The 14,591-nt window shown below is 44.8% G+C and overlaps 1 protein-coding gene across 4 annotated transcripts in view; it reads right to left on the reverse strand.

The window, feature by feature from the left end:
* The window catches only part of si:ch73-138n13.1 (uncharacterized), a 37,596-nt gene extending 23,075 nt beyond the window's left edge, over window positions 1-14,521 (reverse strand). For 2 of the 4 annotated variants that reach the window (XM_036979673.2, XM_036979669.2), the window contains exons 1-5: window positions 14,365-14,521; window positions 14,036-14,126; window positions 8,365-8,455; window positions 4,985-6,361; window positions 4,805-4,895 (exon numbers count right to left, since the gene is read on the reverse strand). In XM_036979673.2, the coding sequence (XP_036835568.2) occupies window positions 4,805-4,895; window positions 4,985-6,345 (1,452 nt within the window). In that variant the 5' untranslated portion in view covers window positions 6,346-6,361; window positions 8,365-8,455; window positions 14,036-14,126; window positions 14,365-14,521. Of the gene's footprint in view, window positions 1-4,804; window positions 4,896-4,984; window positions 6,362-8,364; window positions 9,945-10,035; window positions 11,996-14,035; window positions 14,127-14,364 lie in introns of those variants that run through there. The other 2 variants (XM_036979670.2, XM_090237287.1) reach the window with 2 other exon arrangements.
* Between the last annotated feature and the right edge of the window lie 70 nt (window positions 14,522-14,591).

Raw genomic sequence — 14,591 nt, forward strand, 5'->3', positions numbered from 1 at the left:
ACCGTAAAACAAGACAGGAAACAAAAAGTACAAGCACTTACCAATCCCCCAGTGTTGTGACTGAGATCATTTAACAGGCTGATTCAATTTATCTATCGACATCTTTGGTAATTTGCCAGTAAACTCAAATTGGATGGGAATTAGTAAATTGCTGGAATGGTTCTCATTCTGTTTTATAGCAAACGATACCACTTTATTTTGTGTCACTAGCTCAGTTTCCTTCCAATTGGCGACAGATTTTCATGCATATATTCAAGAATCTGCATAAAAACAATGAGCATTTCCCACAAGATTTTTTTCCATCAATTTGACTTGTTGTGGATAAAAGGCTGTGCGTGATGACATAGTACACATAAAAATAACTTCTGCGGTTAAATTTCCATTAAAAAAAATACAAGTGAAAAGGGTTTCCATCACATTTAACTCCACTGGTGGTTTTCCCACGACAAAAAACGATTGTGTTAAATATGCCCACTCTGGTATTGTGACGTGCGTCCTGACCAACAGCTCGCATATATAGTGCGGGTATAACCTACATGATGAGATTATAATATTTCTCAAACGGCAGCCAAGTATTAAAAGGTCAAATGTCAAATAGGGTGCATTGTGAAAGTATTCACCCCCCTTGACATTTTTCCTATTTTGTTGCCTTACAACCTGGATTTAAAATAGATTTTTGGGGGGTTTGTATCATTTGATTCACACATCATACCTACCACTTTGAAGATGCAAAATGTATTTATTTATTGTGAAACAAGAAAAAAAATGACAAAAAACTGAACCCCCCCCCCCCCCCCCAGTCAATACTTTGTAGAGCCACCTTTTGCAGCAATTACAGCTGCAGGTCGCTCAGGATCTCTCTCTATAAGCTTGGCACTTCTAGCCAATGAGATTTTTGCCCATTCTTCAAGGTAAAACTGCTCCAGCTCCTTCAAGTTGGATGGGTTCCTGCTGGTGTACAAAAATCTTTAAGTCATACCACAGATTCTCAATTGGATTGAGGTCTGGGCTTTGACTAGGCCATTCCAAGACATTTAAATGTTTCCCCTTAAACCACTTGATTGTTGCTTTAGCAGTATGCTTAGTGTCATTGTCCTGCTGAAAGGTGAACCTCCGTCCCAGTCTCAAATCTATGGAAGACTGAAACAGGTTTCCCTCAAGACTATCTCTGTATTTAGCGCCATCCATCATTCCTTCAAGTCTGACGAGTTTCCCAGTCCCTGCTGATGAAAAACATTCCCACAGAATGATGCTGCCACCACCATGCTTCACTGTGGGGATTTGATGACCACCAAATGTGTTAGCTTAAAGAAAAAAATAAGCAATGGCTTTTTTCTGGCCCCTCTTCCGTAAAGCCCAGCTCTGTGGAGTGTACGGCTTAAAGTAGTCCTATGGACAGATACTCCAATCTCCACTGTGGAGCTTTGCAGCTCTTTCAGGGTTATCTTTGGTCTCTTTGTTGCCTCTCTGATTAATGCCCTCCTTGCCTGGTCCGTGAGTATTGGTGGGTAGCACTATCTTGGCAGGTTTGTTGTGGTGCCATATTCTTTCCATTTTTTTAATAATGGATTTAATAGTGCTCTGTGGGATGTTCAAAGTTTCTGATATTTTTTTATAACCCAACCCTGATCTGTACTTTTCCACAACTTCGTCCCTGACTTGTTTGGAGACCTCCTTGATCTTCATGGTTCCTGCTTGCTTGGTGGTACCCCTTGCTTAGTGGTGTTGCAGACTCTATCTTGTGACAGATCATGTGACACTTAAATAAAGTCCACCTGTGTGCAATCTAACTAATTATGTGACTTCTGAAGGTAATTGGTTGCACCAGATCTTATTTAGGGGCTTCATAGCAAAGGGGATGAATACATATGCACACACCACTTTTCAGTTAACTTTTTTGAAACAAGTAATTTTTTAAATTTCACTTCACCAATTTTGAATATTAAGTGTATGTCCATGACATGAAATCCAAATAAAAATATATTTAAATTGCAGGTTGTTATGCAACAAAATAGGGAAAATGCCATGGGGGTGAATACTTTTGCAAGGCACTGTATTTGTCCTGTTTCACATTTGTACAAGTATGCAAACTGTACAAGTATGTGTGTGAAATGGAAACATGTTTTTTTGCATATCCCACTCCTCCTGAGACACCCTCAGAGAGTGGGGTCGCGGCCAGGGATCAGTCATTATTAACGGCGATGCTGGAGCAATTAGGGTTAAGTGCCTTGCTCAAGGGCAGATCAGATTTTTCATCTTGTCGGAAATTCGTACTAGCAACCATTACTGGTCCAACTCTTTAAACGCTATGCTACCTGCCACACATCATGATATCCTTCCTGTTTGGCCCCGACCAGCATGGTCGAATAATAATAAGGCAGAACAGTTGAAACTGGAGCAGCAGCACGGTCAGGTGGACTGGGGACAGCAAGGAGTCATCATGTCAGGTAGTCCTGGGGCCTGGGGTGTCCTCGGATGGGGCCACAGTGTCTCCTGACCCCTCCTGTCTCAGCCTCCAGTATTTATGCTGCAGTAGTTTATGTGTCGGGGGGCTAGGGTCAGTTTGTTATATCTGGAGTACTTCTCCTGTCCTATTCGGTGTCCTGTGTGAATCTAAGTGTGCGTTCTCTAATTCTCTCCTTCTCTCTTTCTTTCTCTCTCTCGGAGGACCTGAGCCCTAGGACCATGCCCCAGGACTACCTGACATGATGACTCCTTGCTGTCCCCAGTCCACCTGACCGTGCTGCTGCTCCAGTTTCAACTGTTCTGCCTTATTATTATTCGACCATGCTGGTCATTTATGAACATTTGAACATCTTGGCCATGTTCTGTTATAATCTCCACCCGGCACAGCCAGAAGAGGACTGGCCACCCCACATAGCCTGGTTCCTCTCTAGGTTTCTTCCTAGGTTTTGGCCTTTCTAGGGAGTTTTTCCTAGCCACCGTGCTTCTACACCTGCATTGCTTGCTGTTTGGGGTTTTAGGCTGGGTTTCTGTACAGCACTTTGAGATATCAGCTGATGTACGAAGGGCTATATAAATACATTTGATTTGATATTTATTTGAAAGCAGCATCAAGCTAAATCACTTTGCACTTTCACCACACTGTGAAGTTCCTTATAACGTATTTCATCTGTAGCTTAATAAACTGCATGCTTTCCCAACTCGTAGTTGGAAGACCACACAACATGCCATCACGTGACTTCAAGTTTACTTCGATATAATGGTTATTATATCAATATTTGCAGATAAAAACATTTACACCGCCATTTCTTGCATAATTAATTATACCGACACAAAAAGATCCCACCTTGTCTAGCGTATTTTGTTTTGTCGACATTGGTCAAGTTTACAGACAACTTAGCTGTTTCCATCAGGCGTGTTGTGACATTTATCAGACATTTTATCTGTACTTCACTCACATAAAAAGGTTGGATGGAAACCTGGTTAATGAAGACCAGGGATTAAAAATCTAATTCGCATTTGGAGAAACAGCACCACTGTTCGTCGCAGCGCCTTTGTTTTGAGGTGAGGAGTGTCTGGCAGCGTGGTGTTTTGAGGTGAGGAGTGTCTGGCAGGTGAGGAGTGTCTGGCAGCGTGTTGTTTTGAGGTGAGGAGTGTCTGGCAGCGTGTTGTTTTGAGGTGAGGAGTGTCTGGCAGCGTGTTGTTTTGAGGTGAGGAATGTCTGGCAGCGTGGTGTTTTGAGGTGAGGAGTGTCTGGCAGGTGAGGAGTGTCTGGCAGCGTGGTGTTTTGAGGTCAGGAGTGTCAGGCAGCGTGGTGTTTTGAGGTGAGGAGTGTCAGGCAGGTGAGGAGTGTCTGGCAGCATGGTGTTTTGAGGTGAGGAGTGTCAGGCAGCGTGGTGTTTTGAGGTGAGGAGTGTCAGGCAGCGTGGTGTTTTGAGGTGAGGAGTGTCTGGCAGGTGAGGAGTGTCTGGCAGCGTGGTGTTTTGAGGTGAGGAGTGTCAGGCAGCGTGGTGTTTTGAGGTGAGGAGTGTCTGGCAGCGTGGTGTTTTGAGGTGAGGAGTGTCTGGCAGGTGAGGAGTGTCTGTCAGTGTGGTGTTTTGAGGTGAGGAGTGTCTGGCAGGTGAGGAGTGTCTGGCAGCGTGGTGTTTTGAGGTGAGGAGTGTCAGGCAGCGTGGTGTTTTGAGGTGAGGGGTGTCTGGCAGTGTGGTGTTTTGAGGTGAGGAGTGTCTGGCAGTGTGATGTTTTGAGGTGAGGAGTGTCTGGCAGTGTGGTGTTTTGAGGTGAGGAGTGTCTGGCAGTGTGGTGTTTTGAGGTGAGGAGTGTCTGGCAGTGTGGTGTTTTGAGGTGAGGAGTGTCTGGCAGTGTGGTGTTTTGAGGTGAGGAGTGTCTGGCAGTGTGGTGTTTTGAGGTGAGGAGTGTCTGGCAGTGTGGTGTTTTGAGGTGAGGAGTGTCTGGCAGTGTGGTGTTTTGAGGTGAGGAGTGTCTGGCAGTGTGGTGTTTTGAGGTGAGGAGTGTCTGGCAGTGTGGTGTTTTGAGGTGAGGAGCATCTGGCAGCGTGGTAAAAATAAATTGCAGTACATATTCTGCTGTTCTATCTTATAAAACAGTGTTGGTTGTTTGCAGTAACTTCATTGTTGTTGTAATATCGCAAACAAACATGGCAGTTTCACCAAGTAAGGATTCTAGCTTGAACTGTTACCTCGTTGCTTGCCTATCATAGACAGTAGTGTTTCAACTGGGTTTTCCTGGTAGGCAGAGGAGTTTGAACAATTCTCACTGCAATCCTACACCAAACCACCTACACCAGATTAACCCAAGCAAATCCCAGAGCCTCTCTTACCCTCCTTTGAGGATCAGTGTCACTCTCATGGCGGTCTGTCGCCTCATTGGGGGAGGGACTGCCGAGGTCTGTGGACCTCTCAGAGCCAAGCCTGGTGAAGAGAAACACACATATCACATAAGACATGCCAATGGGAGAGACATAAAAGGACTGACAGACAGTGTGGTGAGGAGCTCCTACCTTTTGGTCAGGTCAGGGGGCAGAGGGTGGGACTTGAACTGTGGTTTAACAGCAGGGGTCTGGGCTGGTGGTGAAACAGTATCTTCAGTAAGCTTCCTGGTTCGCTGTTTAACACCATCCAATGTTACATCTGCCTCTTGGATGGGCTGTACTGGAGCGTTAGACCCTGGTCTTTGGGCAGCAACACGGAGAGGAACCACAGGAGAGGAAGAAGAGGAGGAATCAAGCAAGAGACTGATCCGTCTCTTAATGCTGCCTCCACCCTTTCCCTCATCATCCTCCTCCTCTTCTTCCTCTGTTTTCTTCTCTCTCCCTCCTACAAGGGCTGAGGGCTTGCTGTCTGGGGCCGGTTGTGTAACATTGGTCCCCTCTGCTCCCTTCTTCTTCTCTGTCCTCCGTAGCGGTTCCCCTGGAGTGTTTTCCTTGCTGTCGGTCTTGGCAGGTCGGCCGTGGTGCAGCGACAGGCCAATGGACTCAAACTTGGAGGTGAGGTCGGCTGAGAGGGGGCGTCTCACTGCCCAGCGAGTAGCTGGGGTGGGCGACTCAGCCTGAGTGGGAGAGGGCAGGAAGATGGCCGACACAGGTCTGGGCCTGGAGGCTCTAGACTGGGATCGGAGTTGAACTGTGACCTTGGGCCCTTCATCCCCCTTCCTTTCCTCCTCATCTTGCCCTATCTGACTGAGGAAGCCCATAGACTTGGCTCTGGTCATAGAGGCTGCCCCAGCTCTGATACTGGATGCTGTTCTGTTCCTTTCCTTCTCCGGTTTGGTGGATCCGGACCATTCTGCTGAAGGCGGTTTCTTAGGGCCCCGTGAGTGGAACAAGCCTGCCGCAGCTGGCTTCTGACGTTGCACCGGTTGGGAGGGAGTTGGTTTGCTGGGGTCCCCAGGGGTTAGAAGAGGGGCAGGTTTGAAGGGCTGGGCTACAGGCTTCGTGGTTTGTCCCATGCGCAACTTATGAGAGGGTTTGTAGGAGTTAGGAGCAGGACAGCTGGGGTTGGTCGGCCCTGGCCTGTGTTTGCTGGTGACATTCGGCTGCTGAAGTTTTGGGGTGCTGGGTAAGTCAGGTTTGTAAGAAGTAGGGCGAGTGGGCACTGGTCGGGGGTTGGTATTCGGCTTAGGCGCAAGTATGGGCCGGATGGTGGGGTTTTTCTCCACAGCGAAAGGTTTGGGAGTGAGCCGTGGTTTGGGTGTAGGGACAGGCTTACTAGGCTCTGGAGTGATGATGAGGGAGGCCTGGGTGTTGGAGGGACCCTCCGTGAGGCTCTTGTTGCTGGAGTCAGACAGAGGGCTGAGATGCAGTCGTCCCCCTACACCAATCCTTTCCACCTCCCCAGTCTGCACCTCCACTTGTGCAGCCATCCCTGTGGAAAAACACCTAGGGAGAGGAATGTACAAATCTCTATCAGCACCTTTGGCCATTAACTGTTGGTCTAGCAGTAAAACCATAAACAAAGTCCAATAAATGATCTATTCAGCGAGTCATACTGCTACTCCTTTCTCTGATGCAATGCACTGACTGTATTACGACTGGTGCATTCACATCAGGAACATGGGACAGAGGAAGTAAAGGCTTTCTTGGTTATCTGGGCACTACTCTGGACTTTGCCTTGTTAGGCGTCATGCACCCAGAGATGTGGCTGGCTGCTCTAGAAGCAGGTGGGCTGTTAAACACAGGCCATTCATTAGTATGGCAGGCCTCAGCCAGGGGGAGAGGGAGAGATCCATCACCTCTGGAGGGTTCAGTTCCCCGTGTACGGGGAAGCGTTCAGTTCCCCGTGTACGGGGAAGCGTTCAGTTCCCCGTGTACGGGGAAGCGTTCAGTTCCCCGGGTACGGGGAAGCGTTCAGTTCCCCGGGTACGGGGAAGCGTTCAGTTCCCCGGGTACGGGGAAGCGTTCAGTTCCCCGGGTACGGGGAAGCGTTCAGTTCCCCGGGTACGGGGAAGCGTTCAGTTCCCCGGGTACGGGGAAGCGTTCAGTTCCCCGGGTACGGGGAAGCGTTCAGTTCCCCGGGTACGGTGAAAGGTTCAGTTCCCCGGGTACGGGGAAGCGTTCAGTTCCCCGGGTACGGGGAAGCGTTCAGTTCCCCGGGTACGGGGAAGCGTTCAGTTCCCCGGGTACGGGGAAGCGTTCAGTTCCCCGGGTACGGGGAAGCGTTCAGTTCCCCGGGTACGGGGAAGCGTTCAGTTCCCCGGGTACGGGGAAGCGTTCAGTTCCCCGGGTACGGTGAAAGGTTCAGTTCCCCGGGTACGGGGAAGCGTTCAGTTCCCCGGGTACGGGGAAGCGTTCAGTTCCCCGGGTACGGGGAAGCGTTCAGTTCCCCGGGTACGGTGAAAGGTTCAGTTCCCCGGGTACGGGGAAGCGTTCAGTTCCCCGGGTACGGTGAAAGGTTCAGTTCCCTGCCAGCATCGTTTCCATCTACTGTTTCTCCATCTGCCGCGACTGGGTCTGACTCAGAGATAACCAGTACACAAAGTCTGAGACAACATCATAGTCCCAAGCTCACAAGGTTCTATCTGTATTTTTGTCAAAATGTAATTATTGACATAGAAACAGTGAACTATATAGTACTCTAAATTCAAAATAAAAATAGCTGTCACCATTCAAACCAATTAGGGTTTGGAACTTTAAAGCCAATGATCTCAGAATCATATTTTTGCAGATAGAACCTTGTAATCCCAAGAACTCAAAATATAGATGTAGCTACAGGTGAGACAGCAGAAATCCTGCCAGCACAATGACCGTCTGACACTCCTTTTGAGGATCTACAGTAATCTGAAGATTACAGAGCTGCACCCGACAGCAGTAACAGTGAGGCAGGAAGGCTCACTCTCCTATGAGTGTCATTGTTGTCTTTTCCATTCAGTCAGTGTAGTAATGCAAGGCAGGTCTGGCCTATGGCAGTAAAAGGGGAATTCCATTGAAAAGTAATTAGATATTCGGCTCCTCCCCTACTAAAGTGCTCTACTAGTACTGAGGCGGTCACTGCATTATCAGCCGGTGATTGTCAAGCAAATAATTGTTGATCTAACAGTAATTGACTGTTAATTAACGTACAGTAAACACAGTCATATCACATGTTCCCATCATCAAGAGGGAGAGCATTTCTTGCAACACCCGCAATAACATCTGCTAAATATGTGTATGTGACCAATAACATTTGATTTGAGGGCAAAAACATCAAAGCAACAATGTTTGGTGGACTGCTGCCCTTTAAGAGGCTCCTGCAGATCTGATCATGTATTCCACATGTTCTTCTCTTGAGTTAGGCTTCTCTGTAAGGGATTGACTGCAGTTCAAATAAAATGTCCTCGGTCGCCAATGTTATTGGTCGCACACACGTCCTAGTTGTTGTTATGGGCAATCCCATCATCACTCACTTGACTGGCTGTCAACCTTCTGCAGTGGAGCCCTGGTTTCTGTGGTAACCACTCAGTGATGTCATATCACACTGGAGTAAGGAGTAGGTGCCTGGGGAGAGAGCACAATTTGGTGTCATTACAAAGGAAGGAACTCTGTTTCCTGTAACATTAGACCCTGCGGTTGCATACATCAAAGTGTAGCACAGACCTCAGCATCGTTACTATAGTCTCAGACCTCCCACCGGAAATCCACTTAGCATTTTTCATTTATGGAAACACACAGACAGAGAAATACCCTCACATACATTTTGAAGGATGTAAACAAAAACTGTAGATTTCACAACTTGCATAATAGATAAAACATGGAGAAGAGAAAGAAAAGAAAGGAGAGTAAAGGGAAAGAGTATCCTACTGCTAGCAGGGGGCTGATAAATTGAGGCAGTGGTTGTTGACAGGAAACGCTTTTGCAAAGCTGGAATGCTAAACATTCCCTGTAGATGGGTCCAGCAACACAGCAGGGACTGGAGGAAAAACCACTGGCTGGAAGAATTGCACTGCACAACCACAATTGCCCTTGCAAACAGCTCATTTGCTTTTTAAAGTACAAACACAAATTTCAAATCTGGACCAGATCTAACCAAGTTCAATTGAGTAGGGACTAGCCTACCTTTCACCTAGAGACAAATGAGGTAAAAACATAGAATGAGTCCTGTTATGAGACAGATTCAAAATAAGCTCATCGCAACTGGGGAAGAGAATATAGTAGATAGATATGTTTGAATGTATGCCAAACAAAAAACATTAATTTCATAGTTTAACAAACCAGTGGTTTGTGACAATTATGATTTCCCATTGTAGCCAATTCAATTGCATAAATTCCGTTATAGATTTTTGAGTTTCAAATCGCTTCATAAAAAAGAAATGACAGGTCTAACTCGACCTGTTACTTCTGTGAATGTTCATTATCCTCCCTCCTCATGAGGGAGAGAATTTAGAAAATATACTGAACAAAAATATAAAATCAACATGGAACAATTCCTACGGTTTTACTGAGTTACAGTTCATGTAAAGATATGAGTCAATTGAAATGAATTCATTAGGCCCTAAACTATGGATTTCACATGACTGGGAATACAGATACGCATCTGCTGGGTACAGACACCTTTAATAAAAAGGTAGGGGCTTGGATCAGTCAGTATCTGGTGTGACCACCAATATCCTCACGCAGCACAACACATCTCCTTCGCATAGAGTTGATCATGCTGTTGATTGTGATCTGTGGAACATTGTCCAACTCTTCAATGGCTGTGCAAAGTTGCTGGATATTGGCAGGAAATGGAAAACGCTGTCGTACACGTCGATCCAAAGCATCCCAAACATGCTCAATAGGTGACGTCTGGTGAGTATGCAGGCCATGGAAGAACTGCGGGGGACATGTTCAGCTTCCAGGAATTGTGTACAGGTCCTTGCGACATGGGGCCGTGCATTGTCATGCTGAAACATGAGTTGATGGCAGCGGATGAATGGCACGACAATGGGCATCAGGATCTCGTCACGGTATCTCTGTGACGATGCCGAACTGCATTCAGGTCAAGACCCTGGTGAGGATAACGAGCATGCAGATAAGCTTCCCTGAGGTGGTTTCTGACAATTTGTGCAGAAATTCTTTGGTTGTGCAAACAAACCCACAGTTTCAACAGCTGTCCTGGTGGCTGGTCTCATATCCGCAGACCATGTGTAACCACGCCAGCCCAGGACCTCCATATCCGGCGGGATCATCGTTTGAGTTGCCAAACGTCAGCCTCGAAACCAGAATGACTTGGAGAAGATCTGCAAAGAGGAGTGGGACAAAATCCCTCCTGAGATGTGTGCAAATCTGGTGGCCAATTACAAGAAACGTCTGACCTCTGTGATTGCCAACAAGGGTTTTGCCACCAAGTACTAAGTCATGTTTTGCAGAGGGGTCAAATACTTATTTCCCTCATTAAAATGCAAATCAATTAATAACATTTTTGACATGCGTTTTTCTGGATTTTTGTTGTTATTCGGTCTCTCACTGTTCAAATAAACTCACCATTAAAATTATAGACTGATCATTTCTTTGTCAGTAGGCAAACATCAGCAGGGGATCAAATACTTTTTTCCCTCACTGTACGTAGCCAATAGGCATGGGGTAGCATAGCTTGTTTGTCTGATTCTCTGTAATAATGGAATGGGAATAATGATGCATTTTATTTTGTAAAGTGGTTTCTTGCATCAAACATCACAACATTTTCAGTCATTTCCTTGTCTTTAGGACAAGTGGATAAACAGGTTAATATCAAGCCCTGCATGTTTTTTTTCTCCAAAAGTCTGAAGGAATGTCGACCTACACTGAACACCACACATTGGCTGCTACTGTACGATAAATAAACGATAAAACAGCTATTAACATGTTAAAATGTTATGGGATGCATTTTCTCCATTGTTTTTTAAAGGTAGGCCACTCTGGAAGGCATACATTATGATCAAATAACAACAGTAGCCTACGTGACCACTGTTAAAACTAACATAAAGCAGGTACAGCCTCAGTGTTCACAGTAAACGCGCGGTGGAAGTTGCACAGAATTCTCACAACGTTCAAGTTTGCGCTCAACAGACCTGACAAAAACGTTAGAGGGAACATTGTCTGTGGCATTGTGTTGTGACAAAACTGCACATTTGAGTGGCCATGTATTGCCCCCAACACAAGGTGCACCTGTGTAATGACCATGATGTTTATTCAGCATCTTGATATGCCACACCTGTCAGGCAGGTGGATGGATTATCTTGGCAAAGGAGAAAAACTTATATCAAATTTTAGCTCATGAAACATGGGACCAACACTTTACATGTTGCATTTATATTTTTGATCAAGGTGTGTGTTCAAGGCACGTGTTCAAGGCACAAGGAAATGTTTCTTAGACTTGCAGATGGCAGAAAAAGTATAAAATCGAGCACACAGCTATGCAATCTCCATAGACAAACATTGGCCCGTACTGAAGAGCGCAGTGACTTTCAACGTGGCATTGTGATAGGATGGCACCTTTCCAACAAGTCAGTTCGTCAAATATCTGCCCTGCTAGAGCTGCCTCGAGAACACTACCTGCTTGAATGCATAATGCCAACTGTAAGGTTTGGTGGAGGAGGAATAATGGTTCAGGCTAGGCCCCTTAGTTCCAGTGAAGGGAAATCTTAATGCTACAGCATACAATGACATTATAGACATTCAGGTGTCCACATACTTTTGGTCATGTAGTTTAAAAAAGTGTTGATATTAGTTGGCTGGGGTCTTCAACATTTTTTTTTATGTATATCTGCCTTTTCCACCTGCCCAGAAACCAAAGCCTTTGCTTAGTTAACATTTTTAGGATGGAAAAATAGTTGAAAAATGTATAAAAAAAAATAAAATAAAAAAAATAGACACCCAGTTTGACATGATCCTATGAACTTTACGTTGGTGCTCATGGGTCATTTTACATGGACATGACCACATATCATTTAGAACGACAGCACACCAGAGCCTCTGTGATCTGAGAATCTGTCTATGAGTGCAGTACACCTGCAGAGCAAAGGTTGAGATAAGGCCTAGAATGCAATGTCCATAGAGCAATCCTGCAGGCTTTAACACGGCATTGAGCCTACATTTGATTTGAAAAACATATATAGAACATAAGCAACGATTAGGGACACACACACACATTGACACTCACGAGGAATGACTTGGTGGTGACTTGACTACTAGAGAACAAAAGTAATTTGGGAGATGAAAGGAAAATATAAGATCCTAAGAGGAAGAGAGAGGAAAGTAAAGAACAATAGAGAACTTAATATTAGGCCTAGCACTTTTCTGAGCCAAAATCAGAATTAGGCTACATTTATTTTTTGCAACCTGCTAGTGTCAGTGTGTGGTGCATGCACACCACGATGTCCTCTATCATATTGGTAAGTGTAGACACTTTTAGACTTTAGTCAATGTTCTTAAGAGGAACTAAGGATCTATTTGACAGTGTGGTCTGGATACACATATTGTACTCACTACTAGTCATTACTCATTAGGTGACACCATTGGCATACCTTCATACAGACCCAAAATACCACTAATTTACCATGCCTGCTTTAAAAAATATATATATATATATATCTAAATAGGGTAGGGGGTTAAAAAACATGGTATATTAAAAGCCACCTGAAGACCTAGTCACAGACCCTGTAACCAAAATACAGGTACCAGGTCTGTGAATGGTTCCCTGCTTTTTAGTAGGAAAATTAACACTTCTATGTTTAATACCTCCCTAATTTGAAATGCAAACAGACCACGTGGTTAAATTCCCAATCTGGCCCTCATATCATCATGGCCACCTAAACACACCCAGCTTCCAATTGGCTCATTAATCCCCCTGTAACTATTCCCCAGGTTGTTGCTGTAAATGAGAATGTGTTCAGTCAATTTATCTGGTAAAATAAATGAAAACACGGCACCTCTCCTGATTTGCCAGTTACCCACTGATATGTATACCAATGGTATGGCTGCAAGAAAGTGGTACATAAGGGTCTGTTTGAAAGTTTTAAAAATATATATTACAGGAAATATAGCACATCTTCTGTCTGAAATGGTTATGAGTAACACTAGCGTACCCATGTAATACAAAGGCATCTGGAATGGTTATGAGTAACACTAGCGTACCCATGTAATACAAAGGAATCTGGAATGGTTATGAGTAACACTAGCGTACCCATGTAATACAAAGGCATCTGGAATGGTTCAAATGAAACCTAATTTCCTGTACTGTGCCTTGGCATTGTGTGGGTAACATTGTCATGTCAATGACAGTCTGGTTTAGCAGAGGAAAAATACTTACCAAACTGTTGTGTGAACAAAAACTAAGCAACTCCTAGTTAAATACAGGTGAGAAAGAAAAAGAACACACTTTAACCTATGAGAAGTTGCTTGTGTGAGACTAGTAGTGTGGGGGTGTAGAAAATAGGGATGCATACATAATGCATTGTGATATTTAATTCGGCGGTCAGTCTCGTCTTGGCCCTACACGTTCTCTAACGTTGTTCGTTAGTTGTTTAGCTAAACGTTAGCGTAACAGCTACGCACCACCGCAAGAGCACAAAGAAAATGTAGGCTAACAAACTTTTAGCCTAGTGTTTTGAAACTGCCTTTTATGTAACACTTGCTACATGCGATCCTGAATAGATTCTTTAAAATGCATTTCATGTAATTTTGCGAAAAGTTAGCTAACCAGTAGTGAGTGAGTCTTATCTATGTCGGAGCTTAGCTAGTATAAGGTTACAGTTGCTGATTTTGCAAAACAGACAAACTACATAAACATTACAATATTATCCAGCACGTGTGAAACCATGAGGATCAGAGAAGAAAAAGTACAAACTAGCAAGTGATACGTAGCGTGGCATAATTTGCTAGTATATTGATGTCGTTAGCTAGCCATCTGACAATTAGCTCAATGTAGCTAACGTTAGCTGCTAGCTTACATACCAATTTAGCCATGCGTATCCCTGTGTCGTTTTTATGCGAATCGATTCGTTAAAACAATCGTCAGATGAGTATCTACAGCTACAAAACATGGCTGGTGTGAACCATTATCCCGTCGCAACTTTTAGTCCTTATCTAACCTTAATACAGAAAGCTAAATTAACTTACTTCACTGAGAAATCCATCCACCTGTCGTGTTTATCCGTACCTTTCACCAGGGACCTAATAATTTTCTTCAACCAAACCTCAGTCAATCGATCTGCGGTGTGGGAAAGGGTAACGTTATAGCAGTCCGGCAGAGGCGAACCTGTTGCGAACACACTAGTAGCCAGGTTGCTCGTAGACTAGCTGCGATTCAACCAAGAATTGTCTTTTGACATTGTGCTGTCAAGACAATTATTGGTTGAATCGCAGCTATTCTGAGACATGAGCTTTCAATAGACACATGAAACTGGCTAAACAAGTTGTTGATAGCCATCTCTAACTAGTTGACTTACTTTTCTCTCCGCACACCCTTGCCACCTGGCTCACTCCAACTTGGTAGTAGAGGTGAGGGATTTGTTTTGATACTGTAGTTGGCTGGCTGCCTGCTAGCTACAAGTTGGTAGGTACAGTATGGTGTCCCACCATGTGGACAGTTTTCATTACTACACTGACATGGTCTGCGACAGGTGAGATGTAAATGAATCTCCTTCGATATATGGGTAGGTTCTGATTAGGGACA

The sequence above is a fragment of the Oncorhynchus mykiss genome, chromosome 6 (assembly GCF_057628025.1).
Source record: "Oncorhynchus mykiss isolate SJ-2025 chromosome 6, ASM5762802v1, whole genome shotgun sequence".
Taxonomy (NCBI): Eukaryota; Metazoa; Chordata; class Actinopteri; order Salmoniformes; family Salmonidae; genus Oncorhynchus; species Oncorhynchus mykiss.